General features: G+C 47.8%; 1 protein-coding gene across 6 annotated transcripts in view; it reads left to right on the top strand.

Moving 5' to 3' along the window:
* The window catches only part of Ralgps1 (Ral GEF with PH domain and SH3 binding motif 1), a 244,246-nt gene that overhangs the window by 23,971 nt on the left and 200,295 nt on the right, over positions 1-19,980 (top strand). For all 6 annotated transcript variants that reach the window (XM_027423756.2, XM_027423759.2, XM_027423761.2 and 3 more), the window contains exons 2-4: positions 7,604-7,714; positions 10,827-10,934; positions 17,164-17,214. In XM_027423756.2, coding sequence (XP_027279557.1) covers positions 7,658-7,714; positions 10,827-10,934; positions 17,164-17,214 — 216 coding nt within the window. In that variant the 5' untranslated portion in view covers positions 7,604-7,657. The remainder of the gene's footprint in view (positions 1-7,603; positions 7,715-10,826; positions 10,935-17,163; positions 17,215-19,980) is intronic.

Below are 19,980 nucleotides of genomic sequence, written 5' to 3'. Positions count from 1 at the left end.
TCAACACTGCTAGGATATTCAGGAGGCACTGTTTCTGTCAGTAAAGTTTGAAGCTCATGAGCCACTGTGGATAGGGAAGTAGGTGCTTGTCCATCGGTGCAGCCAAGTTCTTGGATCTCACTCCAGGCACTCCCATGGACAACGGACCCACATCTGAGTGCCCTGTGTCCTGAGGCTGGGCACTCCTTTATGAGTCCACCAGACTTACTGCTAATGGCCTGGGTTCTGATTTATGCTATTCAGCCCTCCTCTCACTCCATCTCTGTCTTGTGATAACAACCAAATATTGTCAGTTTCAATGAATGAATTAATTAATTCTGTAATAAGAAATGAATCAAGCCAGCTAAATAAATTTCACCCTGATTCTGACACCCCAGTCCCTAACTGTTGCCGCCCAGATGGCAGACATGATTTCATACAATTGTACACCTTGGTGAACCTGACTCCCTTGGTGAGATTGTTGGGATATGGGTGTTCATTTAATCAGCTGGCCACCAGATGGCACCAAATTGCCATGCAGAGCCCCCAGCGTCCCCGCCTGGAGTCTGTCGTTAATCCTGCCAGCCACCCTTCAATGTGCACCTTCTTTTCTTCCCTTGGTGGTGTGTTGCTGCAAGTGTCCAGACCTATGTTAAAATAGACAACACTGAAGTGTACAAAAGGATAGAAATTGTTTCAGTGTTTTAAAATGCTGTGTTTCCCTCTGTTGTCTGAACTGCCCCTGTTGTATGGTAATCCTCCCTACACTCCAGCTGATTCACCAACTTTCTTCCTGCTGATCCTGTTGTCATCTGTTTTGAGGCCTTTTCTCAGCTGTGTCTTCCTGACAGGTCAATGTCTTTCTTATTACACCTTTTCCCCCCTGAGAACTTCTAAACTACTTTTAATTTGCTTGCATGAATATGTGTACTGGTGTATGCACTGCTCATGGGAGCCAGAAGAGGGTGTCAGATCCTTTGAAACTGAAGTTACCGATGGTTTAGGACACCATGTGGGTGCTGACAGTGGAACATGGGTCTTCTGTAAGAGCAGTGACTGCCATGAGCCATCTCCAGACCCCAGAACTCTTTTTTAAAAATTACATTATTTATTTTGTGTGAATATAAGTGTGTGTATACGTGTTGAGATCAAAAGACAGGAGACAGAGGTCTCCTTACACTCTGTATCCCAGAATCCAACTCAGGTTGACAATCTTGGTGACAAGAGCCTTTTGTTCCTGAGTCATCTTAGGCCCTTAAAGAAACTTTTAAGAAGAGTTTATAATTTTCTTCAAATGGTTTCTGTACATTTCTCTGAACATTCCCACCCTGGTCTTTTCTGTTGTATGTCGTCGTATTTCCAAGAAGATGGTTGGTGGTGGTGGGAAGGAAATGACCCTGAGACCAGATGCCCAGCACTTATACTTCCTTTATACAGTCCTATTTGTCTCACAAGAGGTCCTGGTCCATCCATGTCTTCCTTCCCTGGATTTTGGAGCTGAAACCAATTTTCATTCATATTTTAAGTCTCTCTGTTTCTTTCAGCAAGGTTTGGAGAGGAGAAAGCAAATGCTGGGGTGTGCTTCATGTGTTGGAAAGCAAAATCAATTTTTGGAGTGTGTTGTGAAAATGTCACCTGTCCTCACACACTTGTTCATACATCTTACCCCTGCAGTGCCCTGTGGAGTGTGGGCTGGGCTGCCCCCTGCCTCAGTCTCTGTTTCAGGTGACAGACACTCTGTGGTGCCTCAGGGTGGTCTCTGGCTGCCTGTACCAGCTGATCTGCCTGCCTTGTCCTCTGTGGACAGTGTCCTTCCTCCTCCAGGTACTTGTTAAGAAGGTTCAGGCCCTAGGACAGTGCTCATGTTGTTTGTCAAGGAGACCTTGGAGCATGGGTTTCCAGATCCACCATCCTACTCCTGGCCTTGTGGTTTCTAGAAGAGGAACTTGGTCACAGGAGGAGTGTCTGGTGAGAACAAGAGCCTCATTGTGAGCCAGGCTAGCACGAGGTACCCCAGTTCAGGGCTCTCTGGTTAAAGAGGCTCCCACCTAGGCTTCATGTGTAGGGAAATGTACCCCTTTACTGTACGCCCTGTAAGTTGAGGATCTGCATTGGCCAGAGTCACTGTGCGGAGGAAGGGATACAGTAGGGAGTGCTCAGGGGGCTTTGGATAGCTTGGGTGTTGGGAGGGGACTTGGCTACACCCTAACCAGACATCTCTGCACTTGGTACACAGAGAGTGCTATCCTTCTCCTTCAGGTCACATCGATGGCCTGGTCCCAAGGCAGATGTTCTGTAGAGCACTAAGATCAAGCATGTGATTGAGTGAGGGCCTTCTGGAAGGAGAGGCAACTCACAAGGATGTTCCCAGGACTTCGAGGGTGTCTGAGGTATCTCAGCTTGACTTTACCCACTTTACTCTCACGCCCGTTTCTCAAAGCTCTCTTCAAAGCCTCTGAGCCTCTGAGGCCTCCTCTGCCTTTTGGCCACAGCAGTGGCCCTGGTTTGAAAGGGCCCATGCTTGTGACTTTTTTTTTAGACAGGGTTTCTCTGTGTAGCCCTGGCTATCCTAGAACTCTTTCTGCCTCTGCCTCTCAGTGCTGGAATTAAAAGGGTGTGCCACTACCGCCCGGCTGCTTTTTTCTTTTAAGATGGATGGTACTGGTGGAGTGGGTATAAACAGAGCAGGCTTAGGCTCCTCCCACTGGTCTTCCACATGGCTCCTGTGTGTGAACCAGCACAGGGCCTGCTGCAGTTCAGTGACTGAGACAGCACATCCCAGTCCACCCTGCATGCAGCTCTTCCTCCCACCCCGTGTGGGATCCATTTTCGCACTTACTTGCAACATTTGGAAGAAATCACACTCTTGTAGTCATGGCTGGGTGTGTGTGCTTCTTTGAAACAGCCTCCACTGGCTTAGGAAAAAGTGATTACCCTGCCTTCTCCATGGGATCTGCACGTTGGCCCTATCGTCTCAGGCCATCCTATGGTTTCTTGAGCCGCAGGTGTTGAGGAGCACTCTGAACACCTGGGAGGAGCCAGAGCTGCATCTAGGCTTTTCCTTCCTCTCCGGGAACCCCCCTCCCCCAAGGCCAGACTCTTGTTATGATAGGAGAAAGGCTTGGGATTGTTCTGTGGTTCTGAAAGCAGCTGCCACGGCGCTCTTAAGGAATTACATCATGAGAACTGCTTTTGTTCTTGGGCTGTTCGGGTTTCCAGGGAGGGTTAGCAGCAAGAGTGTGTTTATGTGTGCATGAGGAGAGAGGGATGGGGGGGGGAGTTGAGAGGGAGAGGGAGGTGGGAAGAATGGGGTTTACTTACAGGCTGATTTGTCCAAACCTCAAAAGCTGGTGCCGCCTTCTTAGTGGGATACAGAGTACAGACATGAAAAGATGTGTCTATACATAAGAGTTTAATACATCTCCCCCAGTCACTATTTTCTATATTTGTAAAATGGTGTCTTAGTGTTTCTATTGCTGTGAAGAGACGCCATGACCACAGCAACTCTTTCTTTTTTTCTTTTTTTTTGGTTTTCAAGACAGGGTTTCTCTGTGTAGCTTTGGAGCCGATCCTGGCACTGGCTCTGTAGACCAGACTGGCCTCGAAATCACAAAGATCCGCCTGCCTCTGCCTCCCAAGTGCTGGGATTAAAGGCGTGCGCCACCAACGCCCAGCCACAGCAATTCTTATAATGGAAAACATTTAATTGGGGACTGGTTTACAGTTCAGGGGTTTAGTCCATTGTCATCATGATGGGATATATGGTGGCATGCAGGCAGACATGGTGCTGGAGATGTACTTGAGAGTGCTACATCTGAATATGAAGGCAGCTGGAACAGAGTGACACTGGGCCTGACCTGAGCATCTGAAACCTAAAAGCCCATCCCCAATGTCACATTTCCTCCAAAAGGCCACACCTCCTAATCATTCAAATCACAACAAATGGGTTTTACAGAATATATGTAAATCCTGTTTCCAGAGTCTGGGACAAAGCCTGTCTGTAACAGATTGTGGCAGAGGCACTGAGAGCCAGGCTATACCTGAGCTCCCTGAGGTCTAGGGCTGGCTGGAATCTTCTGCATGGAACAAAGGATGGTGAACACTTCACCTCTGACCAGATGAAGGAAAATCAGAAGCAGACACTGCTGCTGTGGCCACACAGACTCCTCCCTGTCCTGCTTGTGGACTTCTCAGAGGACAGCAAACTGAGAAAGGGAGAAAGGCCCTCTGCTGCTTGTGCTCAGACACCTGGAACCCCATGTTTCCTGTTGTGTTCTCATGTGCTCGAGGCTCCCATCATCCACCTTGGACACAGGAGTTGTACTCAGCAGCCTCCTGAATGAGTGGAGCTTGCTCACAGCCTGGTGGGATGCTCTGGGCTGCTTGGTCCTGCCATTCTCCACACATAGGTAAACCTCTTGTCCTTCAGCAAGGCTGTGTCTGTCATGGCAAGACGTACAGGAGACAGATCAGAAACAAGTGCTTGGGCTTTCTTTCCAGCTCTACCTTCCATGGAAAACATGATGGGCTACATGGCAACTGGCAGAATGTCCTTTCCAGGTAGACTGGGGCCAGTGCAAGGGGAAGGACAGGTCCAGCCTACTAAGTGGATTAGCTCTGCACTTTGACCATTAAGCTTAGTTTCCTGGAGCCCACTCCTAGCAACCTCCTTCCATGTTAGTGGAAGCCTATGGTCTCACAGATTACAGAGCCATTCTTTATGAATGTTTAAAGGTAATTGTTTACTTAGGAAGAGAGAATAGGAAGCATGCAAGTAGAAACTTGTAGGGGAAGGGGTAAAGTTAATGCTACAGTAAGTAATAGCACTGACTGTGAGCTGACCTGGCTAGGACAAGTGTTTCACATGCTTTTCCTGTGCTGTGGTAGGAGGCAGCATCAGGGATATGTATGAGCCCAGGCCTGTTCAGGGTTTGAATTCATGGGACCTCAGTTTCCCAGGAACCCAAGTAGTTCCTGCCTTCCAATGTAAGTGGTCTGTACCTCCCGGGACTCTTGTGGTAAGGACATGAGTGAAATAGATAGTGCTTAGCCAGTGCCTTCTCTAGGATGGACGCTGTCATTGTGTGTGCTGCCAGATGGGGCTAGAGAAGAGGGTGGGGCTGGCAGCACATCCCTCCCTCTGACATTTATGTGTGTGTGCGCGCACGCATGTGCACAATTGTGCCATGCCATGCATTTGGCAGTCAGAGGACAACTTAAAGGGAGTCACTTTTCTCCAGTGTGGGTCCCAGGGGTTGAACAAAGGCCCTCAGACTTGTTAGCACACACCTTTACCCACTGAGCCATCTCCCTGGCCATGCAGAAGCATTTGGAAGATGTAGGGAGCCGCCAAGACAACTTCAGAGAGCCTCTGGTGTGGGCTGTATTCAGAAGGTTGGGGCCCAGGCCTGGCTCCCCCGGGGAAACCCACAGAGCTCCAGGCACATGCAGATAGGAGCAAAGCCTGCCTCAGCCTCAAACTTGGAGTGGACTGGCTAGGCTGGAATGAGGCAGGCTAAGAAGCCTGACTCCAAATTGCTATGGCTGAACTCATTGAGCTGGGTTTATTTTTTTGTCTCTTTTGGGATCCTATTCTGGAGCTCCTGTGCCCCTCACAGGGGTTCTGTTGAAGGGCCCTGTCCACCTTCTACCTAGGAGGGTTTTCCTTGGCTCTGGGTTCCATCTCTTCTATAGTAATTAACATTTCCCTTCTCAACTTCTCATGCTGCTTATTCCATTGCTTTAAAGGGAATGGTCGTCAGGCAGGCAGGCCAGGTGAGGTCCCATCATGAAGCTCAGGGTCCTTCATGTATTGTGTTGCAGCTTAACAGTCCCATATCTCTCATTTCTGTGCTGTATTTGTCATTGTCCAGATTTAGAACTCTCATCACCTCAAAAGTACTCTGTGTCTGTGCACAGTCTTCCCCTGACATCGGCACTTTATTCCTATAAGTTTGCCATTTCTGGGAATTTCCTAAAATGGAATCACACTGTACATTCTTTTGCCTCTGACTTCTACTAGCATAACATTTTTGAGGGTTAATCGTGCTGCGGCTTGTACTCTCATCTCGTTTCTTTTCATAGCTGAGTAGTAGCGTGCTGTGTGGCTAGGTCACACTCCTTTGGCATTCGCTGGATGACAGACTCTGACCTGGTTCCAGCATTTGCTGTTAGGAGTGATGCTGTGATGGGCATCCTCTGTGTGTCTGTGGGATGTGCTCATTCTTTGCAGCAGATGCTGGGAACCAGTCAGGCAGCTGCCAACTTATGTTCAAAAGCCACTGTACCATTTGCTCTCTCACCAGCAGAGCATGAAGGTTTCACCCAGCCCCCAGTCACTTGGTGTCATCTGGTTTGGTTTGGTTTTTGTTACTCTAATTCTGGCCATCCTATTGGGTATGAAGTGGTATCTTTGTGGTTTTGGTTTGTGTTTCCCTAGGGGCTTTCCCCTTATTCACTCTGTGTGTGTGTGTGTGTGTGTGGTGTGTGTGTGTGTGTGTGTGTGTGTGTGTGTGTGTGTGTGTATGTGTGTGTGCGCACACATGTGTGTGGGTGCCCAGGGAGGCCCATGGAATTGGATCCCTGGAGCTAGAATCTGAATGGGTGCTCATCCTCTGACAGTGGTACAGGCTCTTAACCTCTGAGCATCTTTCCAGCCCCTCTAGGATGGATTTTTCTCACCTGCCACAGATTCACCATGTCCTGAGTCAAGTATGTCACTTTTCCCCCAGATCTCTTCTGCCTCTCTGTCCCTTCCCTGATGACGGCTACACCATCTTTCAGTACCTTGCCACAAACAGCTTGGTCTAGTCTGGCTGCTCTCACTTGCCCTGGAGGAGTTTTTGTGGGCTCTGCTCTTAGTATTTCCCAGGCTGTTCCCTTTCACCACGTCAGCTCATAGCACCCGACTTCTGGTAACTGCAGTCAGCTTCCATCTTGTGCCTAAATCTTTCTACTCTCCTGCTGAGAAGCTGCTTTTGGAGTTCTAGGAGGTGACAGATGCTTGTTGGAGCCTGTGCACATGAGTGGTCCAGGCAGAATAACCAGGGGGTCTTGGGTGATGCTGCTGCTGTATAGAATAAGCAAGTGCACCAGAGCATGGCCTCTGTGTGCCTCCATTTCCCTCCATAGAAAATGGGCAAGATTAAAAGGCCTCTCTTGGGAAGATGAGTTAGAGGAGTCCAGCACATGACTCTTGGTGAATACTTTGAGGGATCGGTTGTGATGTCACAGTATGGTATCCAGTTTCTTCATCAGCCTTCATCTTCCTTTGGAATATATCTTCTGGGGCCTGTGAGGGCTGGGTACATCTTGGTATGGATGTGCAGGTGGGACCTACTGATCTGCAAGGGGAGGAGGGCCAGGCCAGGCAGGGGTATGGTCCAGTGCTGCCAGAGAGCCACAGATGCAGAATTGATGCAGCTGTTGGATACTGGTAATTAATCTTGCATTTTCCAGATGTATGAGCTCAGTAATGGCACAAGCACACTGTTTTCCACGGGCCAGCCTGAGCTTGAAGGCTACCACCTCAGACCTTCTTCTCAGGTCTCCTGGGTGATCAGTTGGAGGCTGGCGTGGTTTTGTGGGTTCAGAGCAGGTTTTTACGGATACTTTTGCCTTGCAGGCAGGTTATGTCACCAGCAGAGGTGGCACCGGAGCTCCCTGAGGCCTGGAGATTATGTACAAGAGGAATGGTCTGATGGCTAGCGTGTTGGTCACCTCTGCCACTCCACAGGTACGAAGGCTGTGGGAGGGTATTGGGAGAGAGGAGCCATGGCATGGGCCTTGGCCATGAATACAGGCCTTCTTAGGGCCTGCTACTCAAGGAGGGAGGCTTGGGAGCCAGTCAACCCTGTAGAAGGTGGTGTTTTCTGAAGTTGTTCTCTTCAAAGAAAAACAAATACCTCTCTAGTCCAACCATGGCAAGTGTCACATTCCATTTTGGTGGCAAGAAAGGATCAGACTTTTCCCAGGAAAAACCGCTGTTGATTATAAATAAGACATGTGTTCCAAAATGAGGTCAGACAGAAGCCAGTCCAACTGGCCCCTGAACTTATTTACCTTGCTTCTTAGGAAATGGCTGTAAGGACTCCTGGTCTGAGTGGCCTGGGCAGGGACTCTGCGTGGGGTCTGGGACTTGCTTTCCAAGCTCAATACTGGTACAGACACACAGGAGGAGGGGTGTCATCTGAGGCTGGTGCCTCTGTGTCTGGGTGTATGTAATGCTGGCTCCTCAGACATGCTGGTGAAGCAGGGTTGGGTCTGAGCATTCCACAAGGGGTTTTGAAATGACCTCAGACTAACTAACCAGAGGTCATAGGAACCATTTTCTTATCTTTTTTTTGTTGTTGTTGTTTGTTTTGTGTTTTTCTTGAGACAGGGTTTCTCTGTATTGTTTTGGAGGCTATCCTAGAACTCACTCTGTAGACCAGGCTGGCCTTAAACTCACAGCGATCTGCCTGCCTCTGCCTCCTGAGTGCTGGGATTAAAGGTGTGTGCCACCAACACCCGGCTTCATTTTTTTTTTTTAATTCCTTGGTTTGATCTCTAGTCTTGAAATCACACTTATGGATGCCTTTAAACTTCTTTGAAATTTTATTTTTAAATTATATGTCTATGTTCACATGAGTACAATGCTCATGGAGGCCAGAAGAGGGCATCATATCCCTTGAGAGCTGGAGTTACAGGCAATGGTGAGTCTCCTGGTGTGAGTGCTTGGAACTGAACTCAGGCCCTCTGGAAAAGCAGTCTACACTCTTAACCACTGAGCCATCTCTCCAGTCTGGTGGATACCTTGTAAAATTTCCTTGGAAGCCAGAGTAGTTTCATAAAATGTTGAGTCCTCCTTATCACCACTGCCACCGTTGCTTGCAAATATGTTTGGGGCAACTTTTGATTTAACAAGTACCCTTACCTGAGGGTTTGGGGTGTTGCAACAATGCCCTAAGACCTGACATCCATGGAACAGACAGACTCTGGCAACTAGAGGAGCCAGACTTCTGTTTGTGAATGCAACTTAGTCTTCTAGAGTGAAATATCCCTTTTCTCTGGTCCCTGCGTGTATGTATGCATATATATACAGATTTGTATAATCACATGCTACCCTGTGCATGTTCAGCCCTCTGTGCATGGGAAAACTCACTCCTGCACCAAGTATATGCAAACTGTCTGGTCATTTTTCTCTAAACAGCAGCAGTGACTCTTTGCATAGAATTTATTTTGTAATAGGTGTTAGTCATCCAAGAGGACTCAGAATATGTGGGACAACACATATAGTTTCTATGCTCGGCATTTTATGCATGAGGTTTGAGCACTTGTAGATTTTGGTGTTGTTCATGGCCTCCATGTATGTGACTGTCAGTACCACAGGTTTGTGGAATGAATACATACATGGAAATTGAAGTGCTTAGCAACCCCAGGTGACCGAACGACACATTCACTTCCATGCACACCCAGCTCATTGCAGTTTTGTTGTACACCCTTTTGTCAGCTTATAGATGAGGAATCCAAAGCACAGAGAGGAGAAGAAACTGGCTCCCACATCTGGGCAGGTGGGTGGTTCAAACCTACTCTCCCAGACTTGAGTTGGTGTCCTTACATACTGTCATAACTATTAGCATTCTTCAGTGACCTAAAAACACCCTAGTTTCCAGTAAGATTGCAACATTTTCCCAGATAGAAAGTGAAATAAAGAGAAATTAACAAAAGCAGATTCCCTCACCCCTACTCTAAGACGGTGGAATGAGTAGAACCCACAAAGTCCTCCTCCATGAACAGAGGTGACTAAAACCATTTATGGACAGGCACAGATTTGGTGGTAAGTCTCATGGAGTACCTAAGTGGAGTTGATGAAATACAGTCACATTAAAGAGAAGGTGTGTCCAACATTTTGGCACCTTCACAGGGGTGGGCTACATGAACTCCATCCAATTTGGGGAGTTTCCCCTTGTGTCCCTGTGGGAGGCCCTTGTCCTCACACACAGGACTCAACGAGGAATACAAGAGGATTGCTCCCCAAGAGTCTCTAAAGCTCAGTAGTGAGCACTCAGCTAAGGAGACAGTCCTGTGTGTGCGTTACACTTGCAGAGCCAGATTTACCATTGTGTCACAGTGTCCTGTACTGAGCAGCGAGGAGGAGTGAAGGGGGACTGAGAGGTAGCTCCCAGGTCAAGAGTGCTGGCTGCTCTTGCAGAGGACTCGAGTTTAGTTCCCAGGACAGCAGCTTGTAACTCCAGCTCTGGGAGATCCAATACCTCTTCTGACTTCCTTGGGCACCTGTGCAGACATGACACACATACATATGCATACATGAAATGAAGCTTTAAAAATAAAAAAAAGAAAGTCAGCAAAATGGATGGTCTCCTCAGGTCCCTGAATCTGAAGGCCTGTTCTGAGGGAGAATTAGGCTCTTTTCTTTTGGGTGCTGGGGACAGCACTAGGCCTTGAGCATGCTAGGTGAGTGTTCTACACTGAGCTAAACCCCAGCTCTGGGGTCTGCTGGCCAGAAGCTGTTAGGGGTAGTTGTCCAAGGTCATTTTGGGGGCTCAGATAGAAAACTGGGCTCACATTTTGGCTTTCAGCTTCATGGGTAAGAAACCTTGGAGAAATAACACTGACTCTGCTTGCTTAGCTATAAAATGGTAATACTAGCATGTGCATGTAGAGAACCTCTGAAGACTAAGATGGTGTGTGAAGTGCTATAGAGCCTAGTAGGGAGCAAAGTGACAAGCAGCAGATACTTGTCATCATGTGAACCTGTCATTCAGTCTCCATTCTGGGAAGGTTTGGGGTGGCTGCAACCTCAGGCCAGGCCAGTCAAGTGGTACTTCTCTTTGTCTTTTCCACAGGGCAGCAGCAGCTCAGACTCTCTGGAGGGCCAGAGCTGCGACTATGCCAGCAAGAGCTATGATGCTGTCGTCTTTGATGTTCTGAAAGTGACTCCCGAGGAGTTTGCTGTAAGTGACATGAAGCTGATATGGATGGTGGTGCCATCACAGGGTGCTGGAGGGCGTCACTACTCTGGGTTTCTGCCCAGGTTGGGAATATGACGTATGTTCACAGTAGGAGAGCAGGGGATGGATGAAGAATGCTTTTGGCAGAAGGTGGTGGCGCAGGCTTTTAATCCCAGCACTCAGGAGGCAGAGACAGGCAGATCGCTAAGTTCAAGGCCAGCCTGGTCTACAGAGACAATTCCAGGATAGGCTCCAAAGCCACAGAGAAACCCTGTCTTGACCCCCCCCCCAAAAAAAAGAATGCTTTGGGTTTAGAATTGGGAGGGAGCCACAGTGCATATGCATAGTGAGAGAAGGAGCAGGGCTCAGTACAGTTTACAAAGCACACACAGCATACAAACAGGCACATTTGACAAAGGTTTGGGCCTGCTGCTGACACAGTTCACAAAGCCAGCCATATTGCTTGCTACACTTTTTGGCCGTGGACCCTGTGCGTGTATGATTCTGTTCTGCTTTTTGGTTACTTCTACCTCTCTATGCTCACATACATCTCCTCCTGCAGCAATAGGCAGTATCATTTTTTTCAGCCTGTGTTTGGTTTCTGGATGACTCTGCTCCGGAGCAGAGCTGGGCTCTCATTTGCCATGATGTTTCCCTCTCTGGAGGTTTGTTAGGGAGGGGATGTTGGCCATGGGTTGACTTCAAGCCTGACTCTGAGTACTGTTCCAAGGCAGTGTTTCTCTGCAGAGCCATGACAAGTCCCTGACATGCCCTCCTCCTCTCTTCCTTCCTCCCCCTTCCCACTCATCTTCCTTCTCCTTCCTGGTCCCCATGGTATAGAGGCCCTACGCCTCCTACATGCCAACTACAGGTGGATCTTTGCTGTTCGTGTGGCTCTGGCTGCCAGCCAGCAGCTTTTCTCTTTGTACTGTCTGTATTCCCTTTCTAAGAATCTGAGGCTTCTCAAATATTGGTCATGGCCTGGTTATGCTTATCATGGCTCTGTTGTGGCCTTCTGTGGCTCTGGTGATGACCTCCCATGTGTCTGGTCATGACCTAGCATGTCTCTGGTCATGGCTTTTGTGATTCTAGTCATAGCTTCCCATGGCTCTGGTCATGGCTCCTATGGCTCTAGTCATGGTCTCTTGCGGCTTTGGTTGTGGTCTATTGTGGCTCTAGTCATCACTCTCTAGTTCTAGTTGTGGCCTCCTGTATCTCTAGACATGGCTCTAGTGGTCATACATAACTCCCACGATTCTGGTCATGGGTTCCTGTGGCTCTGGCTATGGTCTATCATGACTCTGGGTTATAGCTTCCCATGGCTTCTTGTCTTGATTCCTGTGGCTGTGGTCATCACCTCTCATGGCTGTGTTTGTCATTTCTGTGGCTCTGATCATGGCTTCAGTGGCTGTCATTGGGGCTTTTTGTGGCTGTGGTTGTGGCCTCCTGTGGCTCCTATAGCTTTGTTGTGGCTTTCGTAACACTCTGGTTGTAGTTTTTGTGCCTCTGGCCATGGATCTCATGGCTCTGGTTGTGGTTCTGCTCATCACTCCCATGACTCTGGCTGTGACTACCATTATTCTGGTTGTGGCCTCCCTTGGCTCTGTGAGCTCTTAACTGAGGAGTTTCTTTGGAGATGACTGTTTAGTGTTCTGTGAGTTCTTGCGGCTGTTCATTGGCAGAGGGATCTAATGACAGACTTTCAAATATCTTCTATCGGATGATGCAATATTAGCCGATAGCTTTTGTTTGCTTATTATGGTCTTGGGAAATCCTTACATGAAGGCTATGGCTAGGGTGTAAGGATTTAGTGTGGCCCTGTTAGGAATATGTATATTCATCATGAACAAAACCCAACTTTTTCCTTTGGTTAACCAACTAGCTTCCCTTAACCACATAAAACCACTTTTTTTCCCCCTTTGGGGGTATGGGGGATGTACAGCGCTCTGATAGGCTCCTTCCAGGCTGTAGCATTCATCCCTGCAGAGATGCCATGTAGTATGTGGTGAATAGTCATTTCTTTTCAAAGCTTGGCTCAGTGTTGAGCAGTCCTGGCTCTTGGGGATGGAGAAAAGCATAACAGGTGTGGCCACATGACCCTGAGGTTTGACTAATGTTCCATGTTCAGGCTCTCTACTGGGTTAATTGGTGCCAGGAAACAAGTGGGGAATGGGACTTGGCCTCACCTTGTAGGCCCCTAGTATGTGCCATCCCCTACCCCTCCACCCCACCCTTTGGGATTAACTGACAGTTCTGGAGCCCCCATACCCCAGGGGATGGGTTGCTCAACAGCAACCTTTCAACAAGTTTGGCCTGGTAGTAAAGTGTTGTGACATTGGTGACCTGGTGAGTTTTACTTGGATACTTGTCTTGCTGGATGCTTGCCCTGGACATGGCATTCTTTCTGGTAAAAGCTGAGAGGTAGAAATGGGAGTAGGTCTCTGAAAACCTTCTTTGTGTTCTGAACAGCCAGTCCCCGTCCCAGGACCAGGACCAGCGCTGTTGGTATTCCCCCCACCCCTTGTGTGTACATGTGTACACATGGTGTACATGGTATGTATGGAGGTCAGAAGTCAATGGTAGGCATCCTTCCCTATTGCTCTCCTTCTTAAGTTTGGAGACAGGGTCTCTCAATGGCCTGGGGCTCACAGCTAGACTAGATTGCCGCCAGGGAGCTCCAGGGACCCCTCTCTGCCTCCCAGGACTGCCATGCTCAGCATTTTATGATCGTGCTGGGATCCAGGCTCAGGCTGAACAGTAAGTACTTTATCCATCAGCCTGGCTCCACAGCCACTGAGGTGACTTGAGGAGAACATCTGAGCGCTGTCCCTGCTGACAGCCTGAGCTAGGATCAGGATGTGGAACATGGCTGATATATCCTCATTGTAAAAGCTCCCCTGGAAATTCTGTAGGAACTCAGAAATAGATGGCAGTGGGAAAGGACTTGGGCTATTCTAAGTGTCATTGCACACACTCCTGGTTCCCACTGGACAGGAGAGGTGTGAACTGGAATCACACAGGAGATTTCCAAGGTGCCCTGAGATGTTGGCTCAAATCTGTTTTCAAAAGGCCTTTCTGTTCCCTGTGTGGTGCAATTGAATCAGGTGGCTAACAACTGCGGGGGTATATATAAAAGAAAAGGAGCAGTTACTTGCACTGCCCAGAATGGAGCTCTGTGCTCTGTGGGCCTGCAGCACTCACCAGCCACTCTACCCAGATCATGAGGACAGGATATGCAGATGTCGAACACCCCTTGCCACCAAGGGAAAGCACAAGAGCTGGGATTCCATCAGGAGCTTCATTAATCTTGGTGCCATACTTCCATCAGTGGCAATGTTCCCCTCTGTGCTCTGGAGAGGACGGGTCAGGATGTTCACTATACAAATCCCTGCCCATTTTCTTCCCATTCAACTCTGAGGATGCTATGCTTTGGTCTGTGTTCTATGCTTTTTAGCAACCCAGTGACTTCAGAGCACCTTTGAATTGTGCCAGGAGCTGGCCACAGCTCTGTGCCTGTGCCCTGGCTATGGTCATAGTTAACACACTTTATGTATTGTCATTTTTTTCTCTAGTGTTCTCTTGGTGTAAAGTCCTTTGGTAGCCCAGTGTAACAGCTTCTGTCTGTTTTTCTCTAGAGCTACTTTGGCATGTGAATGTTTAGGCAAGCCAGTAGGCCTTCCTTCTGTCCAGGCTCCTGGGCTGTACATTCATGTGCTAGTACACGAACCTGTCTCTGCAGTTGCATTAGCTGCATTTTTCATTACCCCCTCACTAGATGCACATACACAATGATGTGGGTATTTATCACATCAGACATTCTATAGCTCTTATTTTGAATTTCTACCTTGTGGACTGCCAGATCTGAATGTGTCTCACTGGCCTGTCTCAGAGGCATGGGGCATTTGACACCTGGCTCCCATGTGACATACAAAGGTAGGTAAATAATGAAGTTACCTTGGCCTAAAGAATTGTTATGAGTGATGTCTTTCCCCTGGTCCCCACATGAGCTTCTACTTTTGGCCCCATTAGTGGCATCAACCTGCCTGCTGCTATGGGAGGACCCTCCTCTTTTCTTTTCAGTCTGTGCAAGAGTAGCACTGAAAAGAGGGCAGTGGAAATGGTGTGGCCATGCCACCCTGCCTAGAAGTCCTCAGAGCTGCCTCCTAGCTTCTGTTCTGACCTCACTGAGGGCTCTGGGATAATAAACAGTTCAGGGCCTCATATGGGGTCACATCTCAAATAGCTCTCTACCATGTAATTTCAGGGAGGTAGAGGCTTCAGAAGAGAAGTCTAATTTCCTTGTGCTGCCATTTATTTAAATTTGAGTAATTGATAGTGTCTCTATCACACAAATTTTAAAGTAGTGTATCTACAGCTTTTTAAAATTAGGACAGTAGTTCATACTTGAAACAGAAACACAAGCAGCATAAAAATTTCCAGACTAAAATGTTTCCCTTATTCTTTGCTCCTTCTTCCAAATGACTGTGATCAGCTCTGAGGCTAGAAGCTCATCTCATTTTCAAAGGGAAGGGCATAGGTGCAGATTTATGAGGAGGGATGTGGTAGGGTGGGCAACACACTCTCATCAGCAATAAAAACCAACTCAGACTGTATTAAAAAGACTTGAAACCGAAAGTAGTAGAAGAAAACACCAGGACATGACAAGGGATGTTTTAGGTCAGCGGTTCTCAACCTGTGGGTCACGACCCTCATGGGGTCACTTATCAAATACCCTGCATATCAGATATTCACATTACAGTTCAGAACAGTAGAAAATTACAGTTATGAAGTAGCAATGAAATAATTTTATGGTTGAGGGTCATCACAACATGAGAAACTATAGTAAAGGGCTGCAGCATTAGGAAGATGAGAACCACTGCTTTAGAGGATTGGAAAGGGCAGGACATGAAGTCAGTAGCAGACTAATGGGGAGATGTCAGACACTAAGAATGCCCAGCAGAGGAAGCATTCAGGAGGGGGAAGGAATGGCCCACAAGATGGAGAAAATATTTCCAAACTATACATTCGCCAAGCGGTTAAGATCCAGAATATATAAGGAATTTCAGAAAGCTCACTAGCAAAAAGCACAAATGAAACCAAAATAAACAGAGATCGTGGGATTCATAACTGGGCAGTAGACTAGGTAGACTTTCCCAGAGAAGGCATGCAGGTGGCCATGGGACATGGAAGGATGCCCAAATATCCTCAGGAAAAGTCGGATCAAATATCTGAGATCTCATTAACTCCAGGGAAAAGGACTGTTACCAAAAAGTTGAAGGACAGCATTTACTGGTACGATGCAGAGAAAAGGTCACCTGTGTGTGTTGTGGCTGGACATGTATGCTAGTGTAGCTGTCACAGAAACCAGTGAAGATGCTCCTAAAAAAATTCAAAGAAGAACTAGTATGAGCCACCACCCTAGCACTGAGTATGCTTCCAAAGCAAGTGAAGCCCATACTTCTTTTATTGTAGGTCCATTCATGATATCCAAGACATGGAAACAAACTGAATTGGTAAATCTATGTATAGATAAGGAAAATGGGGCACATATAGACAGTGGGTTATTATTCAGCCTTAAAAAAAAAAAGAATGAAATCTTGTCACTTGAGACAACACAGTTAGAAATAGAGAGTATTCTGTTAAGTGAAGCAAGTCAGCCATTGAGAGACATGTGCCACATGGTCTCCCTCATTTGTGGCATATAAAAAGGTCAGTTGTCCCGGGATGGTGCACACCTTTAATCCCAGCATTCAGGAGGCAGAGGCAGGTGGATCTCTGTGAGTTTGAGGGCAGCCTGGTCTGCGGAGTGAGTTCCGGGATAGCCAGAAGTGTTACACAGAGAAACCCTGTCTTGAAAAAGCATAAATAAATAAATATAAAAAAATAAAAAGGTCAGTCTCATGGGAGCTAGTGTGGAAAGGTGGTTTCCTGAGTCTGGAGAGTCTGGGAGGAGGGGAGGGTTGTGTGGTGGGACTGATTAATGGAGAAAGAAGCTTCAGCCTGTGTTAGTGCAGAGGGCGAGCTGTGTATTGCAGGAATCAGAGGATCTTGAAGGCTTTATCATGAAGAAATTGTAACTGTCTAAGAAGATAGATATTTCTAACCTGATTTAAATGTTACACACCATACACTCGTGTCCAGCCATCACATGGCACCCCATAAATACATAAGACTTCGGTGTTTCAAGTATCAGTTTAAAGGCCTCTAATTCTGTACCTCTGTTCTCTTGTAGAGTCAGATCACACTGATGGACATCCCCGTTTTCAAAGCCATCCAGCCGGAGGTTTGTGCCATCTCCATGCTTCCATTGGGCTGGGACTCGGGAGGGGTGTTCCTCCGAGGCCTCATAGAGACGAGTGTGCCATTTTGAGCCAGGAGTTTGGGTTCTGCTGAGAAAGCCCCATCTGGCCCAGTCTGGCAGGGCAGAGTGGCTGGTGCCCCAGTCTTTACTGTGCATTGTGTCTCTTGTCCTCCTTAGCTGTCCTGGCTGAGCACTCGCTAGAGAAGGGCATATGAGGGCTGTTTGGCATGGAGCTTTCCTTGTGCTGATCCCATATCCTGGTGAAACCAGTTGTCACAACAAACCCTCACGTGTTTATATTAAAAGCATATGTGCATTGTTAGAAGTGGTAAAGGGGGGGAGTCAGTGTGGGTCTTCAGAAATGAAAATTTCTGGTGACATCATCTAGTTAGCAAGGGGGTTTTAATTATTTAATTCAGAGTTTCTTTTCTTCTTTTAATGTTTAAAAGCTTTTTATTTACTTATTTTAATTTCATTTTTTATTCCAATCACAGTTCTTCCTCCCACCCCCTTCACAGCCCCCCACTCCCCCACCCCTGCCCACCCCCATCCACTCCTCCCAGAGAGGAGTCAGCAAAGCCTGGCACATTAAGTTGAGGCAGGACCAAGCCCCTGCCCCTTGCATTAAGGTTGAGCATGACATCCCACCATAGGGAATGGGCTTCAACAAGCCAGCTCATGCACCAGGGATAGATCCTGGCGCTACTGCCAGGGGTCCCTCAGATAGTCCAAGCTTCACAACTGTCTCCCACATGCAGAGGGCCTAGTTCAGTCCCATGGAGGCTCCATAGTTGTAGGTCTAGCACGAGTTTCCACGAGCTTGGTTCATCTGTCTCTGTAGATTTCTCTGTCATGATTTTGACCTCCCTTGTTCATATGTTCCCTCCTCCCTCTCTTCACCTGGATTCCCAGAGCTCGGCCTGGTGCTTGGTTGTGGATCTCTGCATCTGGTTCCATTGATTACTAGATGAGGGCTCTATGATGGCAGTTGGGGTAGTTACTAATCTGATTAAGGGGGAAGGCCAATTTAGGCACCCTCTCCACTGTTGCTAGGGGTCTTAGCTGAGGTCATCCTTGTGGATTCCTGGGAATTTCCCTAGCACCAGGTTTTCTCCTAACCCCATAATGGCTCTCTCTGTCAAGATATCTCTTTCTTTTCTTTGCTAGCAAGTAACACAAATCCATTTCAGAAAGGTGAAGGGAGATGAAAACCTTCCTCCAGGATCTCCACAAAGGGAAAGAAAGCTACTGGGTGTATGTATCCCTGACATTAGCTTCTACTTCCTTTCTTCCTTCCTCTCCTAACTGCTTGTGTGGCCCAATTTGACCTCCCTAAGGGATCTGCATTTACAGCTGACAACACAAGTATTTGTCTAGCCCAGCTTAGTCATGTGGCCAGTGCTCATTCACCTATGGCCAAGGGGTTGTGGTCAAGATGAGCAGACACTACAGATATGCCTTGGGGTGAGTTGTAGGCAGGGAGACGGCTCAGAGGGGCTTGCTGCAGACATGGTGTGGATTAGAGCACACCTAGCTTTGCAGTGACTGCATGCCTCAATGGAGCCAAAGTGTCTAGGCCAACTGCAAGCCCAGCCCTCCCACAACACAGGAAAAAACTCATACTGCTGGCTGGCTGTGAAGTGATGGTGGCTTGTGTTAGTGTGTGCTGTATATACTGCCTTTGGGGGCTTATTGTACATGCTGGGGGGGTTGCTTGTTGTTGTTGTTTTTGTTTGTTTGTTTGGTTTTGGTTTTTCAAGACAGGGTTCCTTTGTGTAACAGCCCTGGCTGTCCTAGAACTCGCTCAGCAGACCAGGACGGCCTCGAACTCACAGAGATCTGCCTGTCTCTGCCTCCCGAGTGCTGGGATTAAAGGTGTGCGCCACCACCACCTGACATATATGCATGTTGTTTTTAATGGTGATGGAAGATAGAGGTTTCTGTCCCACCGGGTCCTGTCACCCTTCAGTCCCCAATAAGCACACAGAGACATATTAATTCTAAAACTATTGGCCGATGGCTAGGGCTTCTTACTGGCTAGCTCTGTCTTAATTATTAACCCATTTCTATTACTCTAAGTATTTCCACGTGGTGTTATCTTACCAGAGAAGGGTCTGGACCTGTTACTCCTTCCTCCACTACATGGCATCTCTTCACAGCCCTCTCTGCCGTCCCCTCCCAGCCTTCTCCTGGTCTGGTAGCCCCACCCATCCTTCCTGCCTGGCTATTGGCCAAACAGTGTTTTATTCGTCAACCAATAAAAGAAGCATATATATGAAGGACATTCCCCACCAGGCAATGCCATCTTTTTCTGTTTCATCCCAGCATGCAACAGTTCGTTATTCACAGTTAACAACTCTCTGCCTCCAGGAGCCTTGCTAGCTGGAGCTGATGATGGTTGCCTTCATTCTCAGCTGAGTCTCTCTCTAGATCTGTCTTGCTTTCAGTCTTTCATTTTTTCAGATGTGATCTTCTGGTCATAACATATCTCAGGTTACCCTTAAGTTTCTGTGTAGCCAAAGATTACCTTGAACTCCTGATCACCCTGCTTCTGCCTCCTAAGTGCTGGGATTTCAAGTGTGTGCTACCATGCCTGGCAGCTGAGGCTAGCTCTGATTACATTCTCTCAGCTTTGATATGGAGCCCTTTATATGTATGGGTCTTTGTTCTTCAACCTGAATGTCAAGGGTGGTGACATAGTCTGTCAGATGGCTCTCTCACTTTCCAGGTGGACTGTGCTCCCACCGA

This window comes from Cricetulus griseus, chromosome 6, assembly GCF_003668045.3.
Source record: "Cricetulus griseus strain 17A/GY chromosome 6, alternate assembly CriGri-PICRH-1.0, whole genome shotgun sequence".
Taxonomy (NCBI): domain Eukaryota; kingdom Metazoa; phylum Chordata; class Mammalia; order Rodentia; family Cricetidae; genus Cricetulus; species Cricetulus griseus.
Note: the sequence above shows the minus strand (reverse complement) of the source record. Positions and strands in the feature narration are given on the sequence as shown.